Source organism: Garra rufa, chromosome 17 (genome assembly GCF_049309525.1).
Source record: "Garra rufa chromosome 17, GarRuf1.0, whole genome shotgun sequence".
Taxonomy (NCBI): domain Eukaryota; kingdom Metazoa; phylum Chordata; class Actinopteri; order Cypriniformes; family Cyprinidae; genus Garra; species Garra rufa.
Genome location: NC_133377.1, coordinates 29,824,260 through 29,842,648, shown reverse-complemented (window position 1 = coordinate 29,842,648; position 18,389 = coordinate 29,824,260). Strand labels below are relative to the sequence as shown.

The following is an 18,389-nucleotide window of genomic DNA, read 5'->3' as shown; positions in this document are numbered from 1 at the left end:
TGATTTGAAATTATTTTATTATCTTGTAGAGATCGTGAAGAGACAGAACACGAGCACAGCTATAGGAAACAGGTTTCCTGGATGAGCAAATAGGCTTTCTTTACTTGGCTTTATAGAGCATTGTGCTACATGGTGAAATGCTAGACTAGACCAGCAAAATTTTGCACAAATCCAGGAACTCCAGTCATTTTCAACAAAAACAGACATAAGCATTTTATGCTTAATGACATACCTAAATTGGTCAGCAAACAAAAATGGCATCCAAATAAATGATACATAAACGTGTAATAACGCAAAAATTGGATGATTGTACATTTTTGAACAATTTCTGTATCTGAAAAAGTGCAAGAACCAAAAAGAAAAAGAAAAACAAATTGTGCAGTTTGTGCAACATTGCCCTCTACTAAAACAGTCTAACACAAAAGTAGACATCTTTCACATTAGTTGCTCTAAAGATTGAATCGTTCAATAAAATATGCTATGTCTTTAAAAGCAAAGGTACAAAGACCTTAAAATAGCTTTATCCCCCATTCCCCCAAATGTAGTACAAAGCCCATCTCTTAAGTATTTAAAAGTACAAATATTTTAGAAAACAACAATAGTGCGAGACATTGCACGTGTCATCTTTACATACAAGGGCTGTACGTTTAGAAGCACAGCCATAAAGATGAAGCATATTAAGACTTTTTGTTTGTCTCACTGCACAGGGAATGCTCCTCATTAGGCTACGTCTGCTAAAGACTGCAAATGTGCAAGTTTCTGATTAGGAATCTTCATTGTATCAATACTAGTATTTATCACAATTTCTGTAGGTTCAATAATAAATAAGTGCTGTTTGAAGGTATAACATTAGGTCATTAGAGTCATTTTTCTTGGTTGAGTTCTAGGCCACATTTTGCTACTATATAAAATATACAGTTTTTTCATAAAATTGATCTATATAAACAGATTTTTCACTATTATATACACACACTCTAGCAAGAACACATGCACGCCAAATGCATCCAGCCGCACACACCGTAAAATTGTTCCGCAGTTTTGGCAGAAGGAATTTTTAAGACAAGAAAAAGACTTTTCACATATGGCGGTCATGCGGATATTCACACACAACAAAGATCGATCTTTAAAGGAATAGCTCACCCAAAAATGAAAATGAAGAAATTCAGCATCACTTGCTCACCAGTGGATCCTCTGCAGTGAATGGGTGCCGTCAGAATGACAAACTGATAATCCACAAAACTCCAGTCAATCAACTGAAGCGCAGCTTTTTACCTTTTAAGACAATTGAGAAACCAAAAGTTTGTGGATTACTTGTAATGTTTTTATCAGCTATTTGAACTCTCATTCTGACGGCACCCATTCACTGCGAGGATCCACTGGTGAACAAGTGATGCAATGCTACATTTCTCACAAGTACATTTTCAGCAAATGTTCATTTTTGGGTGAACTATTCATTTTAGATAACCCTCCTTTTGTTGCAAAAACACTGGGGATAAAAAGGACCTATTTAGATATATATGCTAAATGCTGAGAAATAGAGGTAGAAAGGGAAACGGACTACTTGCGCCCCCTAGCTGGATTACTTGTCGATGAGGCCCGCCTCTTTGATCTTGGTGTAGAAGAATTTCTCTAGTAGGTTGGCACATTTGTAGTACTCGCTTTCGGGAGGGTTGTACTCTCGGCAGTTAGTGAAGATCCTCTGCATGTCGGCCATGAAGAGCTTCCGTGTTGTATAGTAACGACTCTTTAGACGCTCGCTCATCGTCTTCAAGTCTACGCAGTGCAGAATAACAGTCAGGCATTCCATGCTCAACAGTAAACATAAGGTGCACTGTGTCTAAGAGATCTTTGCTTACCCATAGGGAAGCGGATGACTTGGTAATAACCAGGTGCTTCGTTTTTCTTCACAGGCTCCATGAAGGGCCATGCATTCTGGTGTGACTGAGGAGCACAATATGTGTTACTCGTTAGTTGTTTTATGCTTTCATACATGTCACTTTAGAAACATGTAGGTGATGCAGATGTATATTACCTTGACCTGCTGTAAGATGTTCTTCAAGGTGCTGTACAACTGGTCTGGATCCTTCAGCTCTTTGCTGTGAAAGATTATACAAAAATGAAACAAACTACATGTTTACATAAGATTTGCTTAGCTGTGACTTGTAGATACACACTCACCTCTTCCCTAAAGGCTTCCAGCCTGTCTCACCTGCTCAAAGACAAGTAAATTAATAATTAAATTAAATAGTTATTAAATCAAATATTTATTATGATATAAATGAATTATGAGAATAAAAGTTCTGCCTTAATTACTCACCCTCATGTCGTTCCAGAGCAGTAAGATATTCGTTCATCTTCGGAACAGAAATTAAAATGTTTTTGATGAAATACGACCCTGCATAGATAGCAACGCAACAACCACACTCAAAGCCCAGAAAGATAGTAAGGACATTGTTAAAATAGTCTGTGTCACATCAGTGTTTTTCTCTGCGCACAAAAAATATTCTCGTAGTTTCATAAAATTAAGGTTGAACCACTGATGTCACATGGACTACTTTAACAAAGTTCTTACTATATTTCTATGCCTCAAACCTATTAGTTGCGTTGCTGTCTATGGAGGGTCAGAAAGCTCTTGGATTTTATCAAAAATATTTTAATTTGTGTTCTGAAGATAAACAAAGGTCTAATGGGTTTGGAATTACATTAAGGTGAGTAGTTAATGACAGAATTGTCAGTTTTTTTGGTGTCTTTAACTAAATATTTATACAATGCTTTTCAGAAGTTTGGAGTCCTTAAGATTTACAGCATCTTTTATTTCAATTTCAAATGCTGTTCTTTTCAATTTATTTTCAGCAAAGCATCCTGAAAACAATTGTATCACTGTTTAAACTAAATATTAGGCAGCAAAACTGTTTTTAATATTGATAATGCTAAGAAATGTTTATTGAGCACCAAATTAGCATATTAGAATGATTTCTGAAGGATCGTGTGACACTGAAGACTGGAGTAATGATGCTGAAAATTCAGCTTTGCCATTACAGGAATAAATTACATTTTAAAATAAATTAAAATAGAACAGTTATTTAAACTGGAGATGTTTAGATTATTACTGTATTGGATGTTTAATGTTTACTATAAATAAATAAAGCCTTGATTAGCACAAGAGACTAAAAATTGTTATTATTATCTAAACAATATGATTTGTGTAATAAAATGTGAGCCTGGACCACAAAACCAGTCATTAGTCTTAATTTATTGAATTTTGAAATCTGAAAGACTGGAGCAAGTGACACTAAAGGGGTTAGATGATCGTCTATAAAACCATTGGAGAAAACTGATTATGCCATTGGAGTGATTTTATATATGTGACCCTGGACAACAAAACCAGTTATTATAAGGGTCAATTTTTTTAAATTGAGATTCATACATCTAAATAAATAAGCTACCCATTGATGTATGGTTTTTTAGTTTTAGGATAGGGCAATATCTGGCTGAGTTACTATTTAAAAATCTGGAATCTGAGGGTGCAAAAAAAAAAAAAAAAATCAAAATATTGAGAAAATCGCCTTTTAAAGTTGTCCAAATAAAGTTCTTAGCAATGCATTTTACTAATCAAAAATCAGGTTTTGATATATTTACGGTAGGAAATTTACAAAATACCTTCATGGAACATGTTCCTAATGATTTTGGGCATAAAAGAAAAATGATCATTTGGACCCATACAATTTATTTTTGGCTATTGCTACAAATAAACCCATGCTACTTATGACTGGTTTTGTGGTCCAGGGTCACAAATGAAATTTAAAAAAAAAAAACATAATAGTGAGACTTACGGATTCCTGGAATGCTCTCAATGGCAATCTGACGAACTCCCTCTTTGAAACAGGACAGGCCAGGGTAGACTTTCCGAATCTGTGCTTGCTTGCGCTCTATAAGCTTCTTAATGATCTGAGAGAGAGGTTGAGATAGAGATAGAAAAGCCTTTAGGCAATAACAGAATAATGAATTTGACCATATTGAGTCACCTCTTTGACACACCTCAGATCCCATGCTCACTCACACACACACACACACACACACACACACACACACACACACACACACACACACACACACACACACACACACCTCTTTCTGTTTCTTGATGATGACAGAGAACTCAGTGTAAGGGATGCAGGGGTTCAGTTCACAACCCATGAGTGTGGCCCCCTCGTAGTCTTTAATGTACCCCACATACTTGGATTTCGGCACTTTAATGTCCTTAGAGAATCCCTGACAAAAAGCAAGAGAAACAAAATAAGAACATAAACATGTACTTAAAGAAAACCCTGGGTAAGGCTTGTATGGCCTAATATATCAAATGATGTCTCTTACTGAAAAATGCTATAGAAAACCCATGAAAGACTTAACTTGTTTTACAAAAATCGTTTTATACATATTTTGGATTATGGGGGCGCCATTATTTCAATGACGTGAAATGGTTGCACTTGGTGAGCTACTAGCGCTACCTGTTGCTATTTTTACCACACCACGACTCGGAAAATAAAATACTTATATTGACCACAGCTCTTGAAAGAGCTTACAGGTGGCGATGGATAGAAGCATAGGCTTAAACGAAATGTCGTATCATCAGTTTTCCCCACAAGGAGTCTAAACACCCAAATATAGAGTGAAATCCATGCTAAGAAACTCCTTCAGTGTCGGCAGCATCATGGCAAGCATCTGCATGTTTACATCCTGCCAGAATAGCATCTAGCATTTCTTTTCTCTGCCGTTTGTAAGGTCTTTCAGTAGCTGTGGTCTACTAAAAGCTTCAAAGGCATCAGAGCTAAAGTGGAAAGGACAAAGACGCAGGTCTTTAGAAAGTTTCATTCATCCAAAAGCATCTTGCCATTCTTTTCTCCTCTTCTTATCACTAGGAAAGCAGTAAAGACTTAAATCAATGTGGCATCGTAGCAGTATTTTTTAGTATTTCCAAGTTGTGTTGTGGTAAAAATAGCAACAGAGTGCAGCCATTTCACATTTATCATAATAATGGCACCCCCTCTAAACTATGTATAAAAATTATTTGGATTTTTTTCTTTCATTGGTTTTCTACTGTTTTTTTGTTAAACAAAAGATGTTAGGCAGAACATCCACACTTTTTGTCATATTTGGAGCTTTCACCTCCCACTTTAGTTGTATTTTGTGTCATAGTACTAATAAAGCACTGACCTGCTTTTTGAAGTAGCCAATGGCGTATTCATCAGCGTAGGTGAGAAAGTTGAGAATTTCGTGCTTGATGTGATACTCCTTCAGATGATTCATGAGGTGAGTCCCATAACCCTTAAACAGCAATCAACCGAATAAAGATCAAGCTAGCAATGAGTGAGGAAGAAGAATGACAATGCATCACAGTATAATAAGACAACACACCTTGACTTGTTCGTTGGAGGTCACAGCACAGAACACAATCTCAGTGAAGCCCTGAGTTGGAAACATCCGGAAACAGATTCCCCCAATAACACGGCCATCTTTAATCAAAGAGAGAGTCTTGTGTTTCCTGTAAAAAGAGGAAATACATTGACTCATCATAATGCTATGCCACATTTCACAGGAAGCAATAGACTAACTTTAACCATGGTGGTTAAGAATGGTGGTAACTAAACAGTTGCTGGTATGCATAGAATGGCATTCAATGGCTACCAGTAACTGTTTGATTACTTCATGTTAAACAGAAGAAAGAAACTCTTACGGGTTTGGAACAAGATGAGGGTGAGTAAATGATGACACAATTTTCATTTTTGGGTAAGCTCTACCTTTAACATGTCAACAAAGCACTAGTTTTCCTCCACAATAGACTTGTTACTGTAAGCATCAGACTTTTGAGGTCTTAAAGGTGTTTTTCACTTCCAGAACAAAAAATGAAAAATTAGGATTTTACTGACCCCCTTGTCATCCCAAGATGTTAATGTCTTTCTTTATGTAGTCGTGAAAAAAATGTTTTTTTGAGGAAAACATTTGAGGATTTCTCTCCATATAGTGGACTTCTATGGTGCCCTCGAGTTTAAACTTCCAAAATGCAGTTTAAATGCAGCTTCAAAGGTTTTATCTAGCTTTATCTAGCGAAAAGATCAGTTATTTTCTAAAAAAGAATTACAATTTATATAGAATTACATTTGAGGTTAAAAAGTATATAAATTGTCAATTTCTTTAGAAAATAACCTGCATTTAAACTTCATTTTGGACGTTCAAACTCACGGGCACCATAGAAATCCACTATATGGAGAAAAATCCTTTTTTTTACAACTGAAGAAAGAAAGGCTTTAACATCTTGGATGATAAGGGGGTGAGTTAATTATCTGTACATTTTTGTTCTGGAACTGAACTTCTTTAAATACAAAGGTAAAAACATACGGGTCAAAGACGAGGCGTGTGATGTATTCTTTAGGCATGCGGGGCAGCTGGTGTGAGAAGACGTTCTGCAGGCCAACAAGCCACATGAGGATCTTCTTATTGGGCTTTTGGTTGAGGGAGTTTCCAATGACGTGGAACTCAATGACGCCGCGCCTCTCCTCTAATCGAGCAGCTTCATCACGCGCAGAATGAGCTGAGAGAAGACTGGTCTGAAAGAAAGATGCAGTGGAAATTACATTTTTTGGTTCGGTCTCTATGATATGAGGTTGGTATTTGTCATTTGTCAAATACAAAAGACATCAGACAGACTCTGTTTACCTCTGGTCCCAGCATGGCAGTAGGGTCTGTAATGGTAGACATGACTTCATTAATTAATTCCATAGGAATGTCACCAACCACACGGGGTCGTTTGCTATCTTCGTGAGACAACGGCTCAGAAGGCTTTCGCTTTTCTCCACCTAAATGTGTGCAGAGAGTCAAATCTATTAAGATGAAACACAGTTTCTGTGGTCAAGAAACACTTTTTTTTTACTTTAATTCATGTGGGTTTAACACCTTAAACACAAATTTCGCTAATAAATTTTCTTATGAAAAATGAACATGTATAGGTTTAAATGCCACAGTATAATGTATATTTACAGCGTAATCCATTATTTTGTAGAAGGGGATCAAAATGGCAATTTGCACCTGAGATTCAGAGCCAAATTACAGGGGGGTAAAAATAACTTAACTTATTGGGTCTTAACAAACTTTCCTTTAAGCGTCATAATTTTTAAGGCCCTGTCTGATTCAGTTCTAGAGATATGTGAACCACAAATCCAGTCATGAGGGTAATTTTTTTTAGACTGATTTAAACATCATAAATAAGCTTTCCGTTGATGTATGGTTTGTTAGGATAGGACAATATTTGGACAAGATAATCTAGAATCTAGAATCTGAGGGTGCAAAAAAATCTAAATACTAAGAGAATCGCCTTTAAAGTTGTCCAAATGGAGTTCTTAGCAGTGCATATTACTAATCAAAAATTAAATTTTGATATATTTACGGTAAAACTTTAGTTAATATCCTAATGACGTTTGGCATAATAAAACAATTTATAATTTTGACCCATACAAAGGCATTCCAAAAGAAAAGTTTATTAAGAACTAGAATCTCACATTGTATTTCAATATCTTTACTACTTCTTGAGTTATAGGCACACAAACTTTGGAAAAAGATTATTTATGGCACTGTTTAATCCAGTTGTTTTGACAGAAGGAAACGAGATACATTTCTAGTCATTTGTTCTTCAGACATTCCTCTTTAAAAGAAAAGAAGAATCATTATTAAGTGTTTTTTTTCACTGAAAATGTGTACTATTTACTGATTTACTCATGGAGCCATATTAAAATTGCAATATCTGTGGAACTGAACCAATCATGGCCTTAAAGAAAATGATTCCAAAAGGAAAGTTTGTTAAGACCCAGTATATAAAATGCAAACTTTGGAGAAAAAAACTTGAAAAGTGCTCTTTGCCCCCATTTTTGAATGTCCAAAATTGGCACATAATAGAACAAAGATTGCTCAAGTTCAGATTTTACAAATTAATTGCTAATAACTCCCAACCTTTGTGTAGAAATAACATTATAATGCTGCCCTCTTTCTTATGTCATTTTTACCTAGGTTGATTTGACATGGAATGACCCATCAGCTATCTGTAGTTTATATACAGTATATTGTTTAAATTAATTAGTTAAATAGTAAAAAATATATTTTAAATTAACGAAACAATTATAATATAAACGTATTTACAATATAAACAGAAAAAACTGATAAGCTCATATACAGTGTTATTATTTTAAATTATAACATATTCACATCAAAATATAACTGTCACTAATTTTTTAATTACCATATAAAAGATTCATGAACATGCAAATGTGCTGTTATTTGTAATTTTTTTTTTAACATAAAATCTCAGGGGGTACTTAATAAAATGTAAAATGATTTAGAATGTTATTACAATTTAAATAACTGTTTTCTATTTTAAAATGTCATTTATTTCTGTGATGCCAAAGCTGAATTTTCAGCAGCCGTTACTCCACATGATCCTACGGAAATCATTTTAATATGCTAGTTATATTTTTGGAAACTGAGATACATTTTTAGAATTTTTGATGAATTGAATGTTCAATTAAATAACATTTATTTAAAATAGAAATCTTTTGTAATGTTACAACATTTTTTACCGTTACTTTTAGTCAATTTAAAGGAGAACTCCGGTGTGATTTTGACCTAAAGTGTATTGAATCATGATACCGAGTGTGAACGTACCTTGCATATCTCATCTCGGTTTGTGTCCAGCTGTCCGAAATCTGGGGTCAGTTAGCCAATGCTCACAACAGGTTGTCAATGAGAGTCAACAGGGCATCGGAATAGTCATGTAAATAAATCACTGTTTTACGCCATTTACGAGGCACAAAGTAGCTCCAGACTTCATTGGTAGACTTCCAAGGGCCCTGACATTTAAAACGAGACATTGAGAACTCAGAAAAAGCACCGGTAGTTTATTTACAAGTAGATTTATACAGACATTTTCCACCAGGAACAGACCGGTCGCCACCATCTTAAATTTAGTCACGATAAGTCGAGTGTCGAGCACGAAGGAAACTACAACCTGATAAGTTGATAACCTGATAAATTCCTTGGTGCTCGACACTCGACTTATCGTGACTAAGTTCAAGATGGCGGCGACCGGATTTTCTCTTCCAGGTACTGTCTGTATAAATCTTCTTGTAAATAAACTACCGGTGCTTTTTCTGAGTTCTCAATGTCTCGTTTTAAATGTCAGGGCCCTTGGAAGTCTACCAATGAAGTGTGAAGCTACTTTGTGCCTCGTAAATGGCGTAAAACAGTGATTTATTTACATGGCTATTCCGATGCCCTGTTGACTCTCATTGACAACCTGTTGTGAGCATCGGCTAACTGACCCCAGATTTCGGACAGCTGGACACAAACCGAGATGAGATATGCAAGGTACGTTCACACTCGGTATCATGATTCAATACACTTTAGGTCAAAATCACACCGGAGTTCTCCTTTAAGGAAAGTATGATTTCTTAAAAAAAAAAACAGTAGTGTAGATTCATCATTAAGACTACATAAATGAAAATGATTTTCTAGCATTTCTAATCTTGCATTGAATATAATGTTATAAAATAAGCTAATACCTGGACTGGGCTCTAAAGCGGACGCTGTTTTCCGGGCCGGACTTACACTGCCTCCTCCAGCCAGCTCCACTGGGGCGGGACTACTGCTGTAGTACAGGGGGCGGGTCACGGGTGGAGCACTGATCACTGTACCAATCAGAGAAGAGAAACGTCTGTTTACATAACCATGCAACACATACAACTGAATCAAACTGTGCAAATGAACTCTGCTAATCACCTGTGGGAATCTGTCCACCTGATAAACCAACCATGAAATCTTCACTCCAGATGGGCGAATTATGACTATAAACCTCTTCCTCCAGCATAGACAAAAACCTGTGCACAACACAAACACATTCACATACACATAATATCAGCCTGTTACTTGTAGAGATTTGTGTTTGTGTGCTTACTTGGGGAAATGTGTGAGAATGAGTGTGCGTTTCTCAGGTGGTAGTTTGTCTTTCTCCTGCCGGGCCTGTTCCAGCAGCTGCTTCCTCATTACAGTGAACACAGAGCGTAGGAAAGTACGGCCGAAAATCTGTGTGGCCTCATACCGAGGGAGACTGTCACAGAACTGGGGCACGTTACAATAACACAGCCACCTGCGACACGAACACACAAGAAGACCAGAAAGGGCTTTTATTTGATCTCTCCTTTAGTATGTAATATAGCTTTCTGTGCTGCCAAACTTAAAAATTAGCAGTCACCTGGTGTAATTGACTTTATAACCAGCCACATCGTCATCAGGTGCTCTTTGCCTCCTTTGTGAGGGTGTCTCTAGCTGCCAATAGTTGATCTGGTTGAGGAACATCTTTGCAAGCTCCACAATAGTTTGCCTCTCCTTTGATGGTAGGTGGCTAAACTTGTACTGCACAAAATTGTTCACACCCTAAAACAAAAAAGACACATGAAAAAAAAATGTATGAGTGACACCAACAACAAAGACATCAGGAATGTGTGTAGGGTTGTTTGGTTCCTCACTGATTTGTGCATCACAGACAAAGTAAAGTGCCAATAAATAAACCAAGGAAACTAAGACTTGTGGTAACCCAGTGAATGTTTTTAAAAATATCCTCAAAATTTCCTGTTTCAGAATAAAGCCGCTATAGGAGAAGTATCTGTATCTGTATCTGCACCTTTACACTGATACTGATACTGATACTGAAGAAAAGGTTAACCAAATTTTGTTACCAAATATTCCAAACTGAGGGGTTTCTCAGACAAAATCCATACTTCATTAACTATGGTGATTAGAGCCTTGCAATATAAGCAGCTACCTGTTCGATGCTTGGTTTTTCGAAAGGTGGGCTTTCCAGAGCTTCTACCACTGGCCTTCCCATCTGCAGGATGCATTTCCGTAACAGCTAAGACATTTTCAACAAATATAGGTAGGTAAGATCGACAAATAATAGCAAATATAAAAAACACAGCAAAAATTTCAGGTCAGTTTTTTTTTTTGAAATTAATACTTTTATTTAGCATCTTAAGAATGCATTAGATTGATCAAAAGTAACAGTAAAAACATTTATAATTTAATAAATGTTAATAGTAACTAAATTATATTTCAAATAAATTTTATAATAATTTTTTTTTTTATTCAGCAAAGAATCCTGAAATAAATGTATCATAGTTTCCAGAAAAATATAAACCCGCACTTGTTTTCAACATAATAAGAATAAGAATAAGAAGAAATGTTTCTTGAGCACCAAATCAACCTGATTAGGACTTTTTTTAGCTAAAGACTTAAATATTACCTGCTAAAAATTCAGCTTCCACAGGAATAAGTTACATTTTAAAATAAAATAAAAAAAATAGAAAACACTTACATTGCTGCTCAAAAGTTTGGGATCAGTAAGATTTGTAATGTTTTTTAAAGAAGTTTCTTATGCTCATCAAGGCTGTGTTTATTTGATCAAAAATACTGAAAAAAGTAATATTGTCAAATATAATTATGATGTAATACAACGTTTTTAAAGTTGAATTTTCAGAATAATTACTCCAGTCTTCAGTGTTACATGATCCTTCAGAAATCATTCTAATATGCTGATTTATTATCAGTGCTGCTTAATATTTTTTGTAACCTGTGATACTTATTTTCAGGATTCTTTGATCAATAAAAGGTTCAAAAGAACAGCATTTATTCAAAATAAAAAGGTTTTGTACACTACTGTTCAAAAGTTTGGGTTCAGTACATTTTTATTATCTTTTTTGAAATAATTTTTTTACTCATCAAGGTTGTGTTAAATTTTTAAAAAGTGATAGCATTGTTAGAAAAGATTTATATTTTGAATAAACACAGCTCTTTAACTGGTTATTCATCAAAGAATCCTGAAAAAAAGAATCACAGGTTCCAAAAAATATTTGGCAGCACAACTGTTTCCAACATTGATAATTTTACTAATAAATCTGCATATTAGAACGATTTCTGAAAAATCATGTGACACTTAAGACTGGAGTAACAGCTGAAGTATAATAAAACTAAAAAACTTTATTTTATATTGTAATAACATTATGCAATAGTACTGTTTTTTTCCTGTATTTTTGACCAAATAAATGCAGCCTAGATGAGAATTACAAATCTTACTGATCCCAAACTTTTGAGCGGCAGTGTATTTCCCAATATTAATCTCTTTACTGTATTTTTGTATCAAATACAGTTCCTTGCAAAAGTATTCATACCCCTTCATTTTTTTCACATTTTGTTTTGTTGCAGCATTATATTAAACTGCTTTAAATTACTTTTTTTCCCACATCAATCTACATCTCATACACCATAATGACAAAGCACAAAACAGGTTTGTATTAACTCTGCAAATTTATTAGAAATAAAAAAAAGATCCCGTTGCATAAGTATTCATACCCTTTTCTGGGACACTCGAAATTTAGCTCAGGAGCATTCATATTCCTTCTAGATGTTACTACACTTCAAGTGGAGTTAAAATGTGAAAGGCACACACCTCTCAGAAAAGGTCTAACAGCTGAAAATGCATATCAGAGCAAAAACCAAGTCCTGAGGTCAAGATAACTGCCTGTAGAGCTCAGTAACAGACTTGCGTTAAGGCGATGATCTAGGGAAGAGTTCAGAAAAAAATCTGCTGCATTGAAGGTTCACAGAAGCATTATCCATAATGGAAGACGATTGGAACAACTAAGACTCTAGAAAATGTCTGCCAGCCCCCATCCAAGCTGACAGAGCTTGAGAGGTGAAAAGGTGAGGCAAAGAATGGCAGATAATTGCCAAATGCAGATGTGCAAAGCTTGTCACATCATACCCAAAAAGACTTGAGGCTGTAAAGGTGCTTCAACTTTGTACTGAGTTAAGGGTATGAACACTTATGCAATGTACTTATTTCAGTGTTTTATTTTTAATAAATTTGTCAAATTTGCAAATCTGGTTTTTGTTTTGTCATTATTATGGTGTATGGAGTGTAAACTGATGTGGGGAAAAACTAATTTAAAGCAGTTTAACATAACGCTGCAACAAAACGTGAAAAAATGTGAATACTTTTGCAAGGCACTGTAAATGCAACCTTGGTGATCATAAGTGACATATTTAAAAAAAAAAAAAACATTACAAATCTTACAGATTTTTGGGAATTACATTAATTGTAAATACATTAACAGAAAGGTTATCACCATTTCATTCACTGATTTATTTTTATATTTAAGATATTATTTTTTAATATTTCAAAAACAAGGAATAGAGGTTGGCGATATTTAGGTTGACAAGTTTAACTGGTAGAGATTTTGGACTATTTTCTTTATTGCAGTTACACGACATGACCTTGTTGTGCTACAGGGTGATGAAAACATATCATTTGCACTCATCTTTAAGCAGTGCAGTTTAAAAACAAGTGATTTTAAGCTGCTGAAACATAATCAGCAGTTAAACTCATTTTGCTATCTTTGCCATCATTTTGCACTGTCAGAGAGCTGTTAGAGAGACACGCACACATTGAAGGTGGTGCTCACAGAGCGCAGGAATATTTTATCCACTTTATAGGCCTTGAACAGTTAAATACACACACTTGTATATGTCAAAATGTCTGTCTTTGTAAGTATCCTCTTAAATACAGTAATTTTGGTCTTAAGTGAAAGCAAACAGCTGAGAAAGAAAACATGTGTAAATAGTATATTGGATCCGGGCAGCTCTTAAAGTGACAGCAGTCTAATATTTCTGCTGTCTGTCATTCATGATAATCAAACAACAAAAAGAGAGAAAATCTCCCACCATTCCTGTGTTTTTATACATCAGATAACTTTTTTTTTTTTAAATTTAGGCTTATATTATTTTTTGTGATATTGACACTAAGGAAAAAATAACTATATTGTGACTCATATTAATTACTCATATTGTGATATAAGATTCTGGTCATTTCGCCCACCCCTACATGGTAGCATACTTAAGCACCACACAATAGCAATGTGCAACAACCCACAAGAACTCACTTTGAAGAGAGAGAAGTAAACTTGTTTAGTGTCAGGATCCTCTTCTTTATGGACACATGTGTACAAGTACTCCACATCCAGTACAATTCCAAGCAGTCTGTTCATCTCCTCTTCTGAAACATTCTCCAGGTGTGTCACATGGTCACCTGGCCAGGAACACAAAAGAATAAAATTGTGACTTTGTAAGAAGCCTTACCACTGATGGAGCACAATCATAAACAGTACAATATAAAACATACTTGACATTTACTCAATGTAGTTTGTGTGAAAACATTAGCGCTTCACAACCCTGACTCATTGTAGGTCTTTCTTGAAAGGTTTGTATCATAACACTGAACATCCATTTTTCTATAGATGACAGGAATGGGATTGTATCTTCCGGAACTCTATTATTACACAAACAATGATTACCGAGGGCGTGGCTGCAACTTCTGCACGGCTCCATTAAGTTAACAGCAATTGGCTGCTCAGCCCTGGGCGGGGTTGGAGGGGGTGGAGTTGGTGGTGGGTTTTGACTCTTCCAGCCATTACACTTACAAGCTCCTTCAGCCTGTGTGAGGAAGAAACAGATCAGCCACAAAATAAGATTCTAAAATAACTACATTAGGAATATCTTCATACTACTACAATAAACGTGTTGAAGCACTGAACAGAAACCGACAGACCAATTTAGAGTAGACGCCAGTTACGTCACTTGCAGCTGCGCGCACCTATTGGTTGCAGAAAAACACTGTGAACAAGTGGAGGTAAACAGTAAAATCCATGGAATAAGAGAAAAAAATGTGCCTTTTGATTTCACAATCGGAATGCAAATCACTTTTATAGAACACTGTCATGAAAGACGTCATTTAAAGCTAAACGCAGATGTTTAAACAGACATACTATGGATGAAAACTGCTATGAGTACTCTACTTTTAAAGTGCCCCTATTATGCCTTTTCAAATATGATATTTCATGTAGTGTGTCATGTAGCTGTATGTGAACATAAACTATCTGCAAAGTTGTGACGCCGATAGTGCACTATAAATAAAGTTTTTGTCTAACAAAAAAAAGAGTCGGCTCACATTCGCCTAAACGAGTCGTCAGCAATTCGAATCTTTTTTCTGTAACGGCCACACGTCACGAGCTACACATTTGCGTAATGTCCGCCCACATTCAATTTCGCGAACAACTTGCCCGCCCACAAACAGTAGGCCTACCATTTTCACGTGGATTACATCATGTCAAGAAGACGCCCGCGCTGTGAGAGTGAATTTGCTTTATATGCCCTTCCAAAAGATGAAACTATCAAGAATGAGTGGTTAACATTAATTTTTTCAACACCTCAGCAGTCCAATGCCAATCTTGTGTTGTGTTCGCGTCATTTTACTGATGACTGCTTTTCCAATCTTGGGGAGTAACGTTACAACACGGGATTCACCAAACGCTTGGTTTTAAAAAATGGATCAGTGCCCAGTTTATTTGGACCGGCTTGCTCCTCTGAACTCCTACCTGTAAGTATGATTAATAATTGTATTTTCTAGCGATCGTTCAAAATACGTCTTTGTGTACGTTATGGTGTGTAACAACCCTGCACATGTCTTGGTAACCGGCTAACTTGCGTTTCTGTAGTTCTGTTGTTCAGCTGTGAGTGCAATGTAGTCTAAAAAGTCTTGTGATTGATGCAGCTTGATTGTCTGTCTGCCTTATTAGTTTAAGTAATGATAATGATAAACGATGGCTTAACGCAGTGTTATGGATTGTACAGTGTTGAAGTTCACAACGTAGAGATGTGTCCGGTTCGCTTACAAAAGCAAATTGCAAACACTGTCCACAGTTAACATATGACAACCACTGAGAAACGTCCTGCTCCGGTCGTGCTTGCAAAACAGTTTCTTGTCGATGTGCCACTTCAACAGTTTCATCGTCAGACTCCGGCTCGAATTGATAGGGTAAAATCGAGGCTATCTTTTCTATGCATTAACAGGTCTCCGCAGCTGTCATTCAGTTATGCCAATGGGCGTTTCGTTTTGCGCTTTAGCGGTAGACCAATCCAAAAGGACTGCACCATCTGACCAATCACAGCAGTGAGGGCTCACTGAAAGGAGGGGTTTAGAGAGACTGATTCTTCTAACTGCTTCAAACGAGTCGTTTACGAATCATTTAGAAACGGGGTAAAAATAAATCTAATTTTGGAGAAAACTAAAGTGTTTTTTGAACTTGCATACATGTAAACCTGTTTTAAGAGACTATTACAACAATATTAACTACCTTTAAAATGGCATAATAGGGGCACTTTAAAGCATAAATTTGATTTAAACAATAGGCCTACATAATATTCACATATGCTGTTCATATGGGACTTTTTTGTATTAGCAGCATGAAATATTATTTAAACCTATTACTATTAACATTTTTACAAAACATTTATTTTATCTCACAATTCTGACTTTTTTTTACTCGCAAACGCAAGTTTATATCTCGCTGGGTGACAAGCTCTTGTAATAAGCGAAGAACATTTTGAAAATGACATCTAATCAATATAATCTATAATCCTTTTTTTTTTTTTTTTTTTTATCTAACTATTTTGTACCGTGTAAATCTCTAGCCATAAAGGCTATATCTCCAGGGTCTTCTGCAACCATAATGCTCATCCCAAATGCTTACAAACCTATAATTGGTCAATAGAATCTTGTTCACATTATTTAATTTTATAATTCCTACCTATGTTCAACGTATGTTTTCAATGCTGATAGACTCGTTTCTACGGAGGACCCAATTACTCACAATTAAATCATTAAATATATATGCTGAAACATGCCTCAACACACTTCAAAAGGGACGCCCACTATTGTTGCGTGACATGCTGACCTGAACTGTAACCTCTGTAAAAGAAAATTAAAAGACAACCTGTTTGTGCAAAGAAAAAAATTGACACAAACCTAATGCTAAAATAAAATACAATGGGCATTTATTAATTTATTATTTGGCCCTTTAATAAGTCTTTTAAAGATGTCATTGTTTTATTAACGTTTTGATTACGCATTTATTAAATATTTCAACATTTTTGAGTAATTATGCCCCCCATGTTTCGTGTGTGCCTGATCTGACAACAATGAGCGGACAACGCCCCCCAGCAACAGACCCCGCCCCCGGTAACAGACCACGCCCCTTCAGCAGCTGTCATCCTGTCAAAACAAAGACGCCGCTCTCCTCTTGAGTAATCAACTTCAGCTTGTGTCTCCCGTTCTGCCAGAACTCTCGCAACAAGACAGCATGAAAGTTTAGTTTTACTTGACAAAAACACTATAAATATATGCATTCATTGTTAAAAGAAAAAATAAATTGACAACCCGCCAAGAGTACCCAATGTTCACGTCATCTTGCCCACTACGGGCAAACACAGCGGTATTATCTCTGTAGATCACGGAAATGATATGTTCATTGATACATTTTTGTTGTGCATTAATTTAAAGCAAGAAAAAACAACACATTCGCAATTTAAAAGAATGGAAGACAAAGCAATGGCTTTTTGTGCTGTGCTTGCAAATTCAAGAGTGGGTAAAGTAAGGTAACAGCTAGTTTCGGTTAACAGACAAACGAATATAAGCGAGCCTTTCCTTTGCGCTGCAGACGTAAACAATGTTTTGACATCTCTAACGTACCTTGCACGAGGAATATACACCGAGTTTCTCCAGTTTCTTCGGACGCGGGGAGGAGCGGAGCTGCGCCTTCTTGACGGCGATACGTGCAGAACCGACAGCAGCGCTCGAACACTCGGTTCCACCGACTCCTGGTGCAGCCGGAGCCGAGCCCGCCGCGCCCACCGCCGGGGAGCCCTGAGGAATCCCCGTGCTCTCCGACATCGAGCCTGCTTCCGCTCTCCGACTCGAATCCTCGAAGTCTGCCCGCTGTATTCGCTCTCTCTACCCCTCAACAGCGGGATCAGACATGGCGTTCATCCCTGCTTTTTTATTTGACATTGTAAATCCGCCTTGTCTCCACTAGGGGAGGCACAAAATGAATATCCCGTTATGATTCGGAGAGGGATACAAATGTGTCAGGTTTCTAAACGAACCTTTCAAGGTCAAATACATTAAAGCGTTTGACATGATTTATAGAGACATTATTGTTTCTAAGATGACTAGCTCGAAAACTAAAAATTGGTTTACCATCCTGACCAGGCTGGTTTAACTGGTTTTCGAAGCTGGCCTTCCATTCTGACCATCTTAAAAGTCCTCAAAACTTTTCTAAAACCAGCCTGACCAGGCCAAGAAGCCAGCGTAGGCTGGTTTAAAGTATTTTTTTTATCAGTATAGATCTGCTGGTTGCACTAATAGCATGCTTTTTACAAATTAAGGCCTAGTCCCAATG

At 36.4% G+C, this 18,389-nt stretch overlaps 1 protein-coding gene across 1 annotated transcript; it reads right to left on the bottom strand.

The window, feature by feature from the left end:
* Positions 1-17,977, bottom strand: kat2b (K(lysine) acetyltransferase 2B). Its single transcript, XM_073822182.1, has 18 exons — positions 17,681-17,977; positions 14,448-14,586; positions 14,037-14,182; positions 10,865-10,951; positions 10,295-10,476; positions 9,998-10,189; positions 9,823-9,920; positions 9,606-9,731; positions 6,715-6,854; positions 6,397-6,605; positions 5,416-5,542; positions 5,215-5,325; positions 4,129-4,272; positions 3,834-3,948; positions 2,179-2,209; positions 2,033-2,096; positions 1,857-1,941; positions 1-1,773 (listed from the first exon to the last, which is right to left on the bottom strand). Exons 1-18 carry the CDS (start codon positions 17,879-17,881, stop codon positions 1,580-1,582), a joined length of 2,391 nt encoding a protein of 796 aa, XP_073678283.1. The 5' UTR covers positions 17,882-17,977; the 3' UTR covers positions 1-1,579.
* Positions 17,978-18,389: the final 412 nt, after the last annotated feature.

Coding starts and splice junctions, on each gene's coding strand:
- kat2b (XM_073822182.1), bottom strand. CDS start 17,881: ATGTCGGAGAGCACGGGGATTCCTCAGGGCTCCCCGGCGGTGGGCGCG. Junction 14,587..17,680: donor GTGTATATTCCTCGTGCAAG/GTACGTTAGAGA, acceptor TTCCTCACACAG/GCTGAAGGAGCTTGTAAGTG. Junction 9,921..9,997: donor ATTCTCACACATTTCCCCAA/GTAAGCACACAA, acceptor TGTTGTGCACAG/GTTTTTGTCTATGCTGGAGG.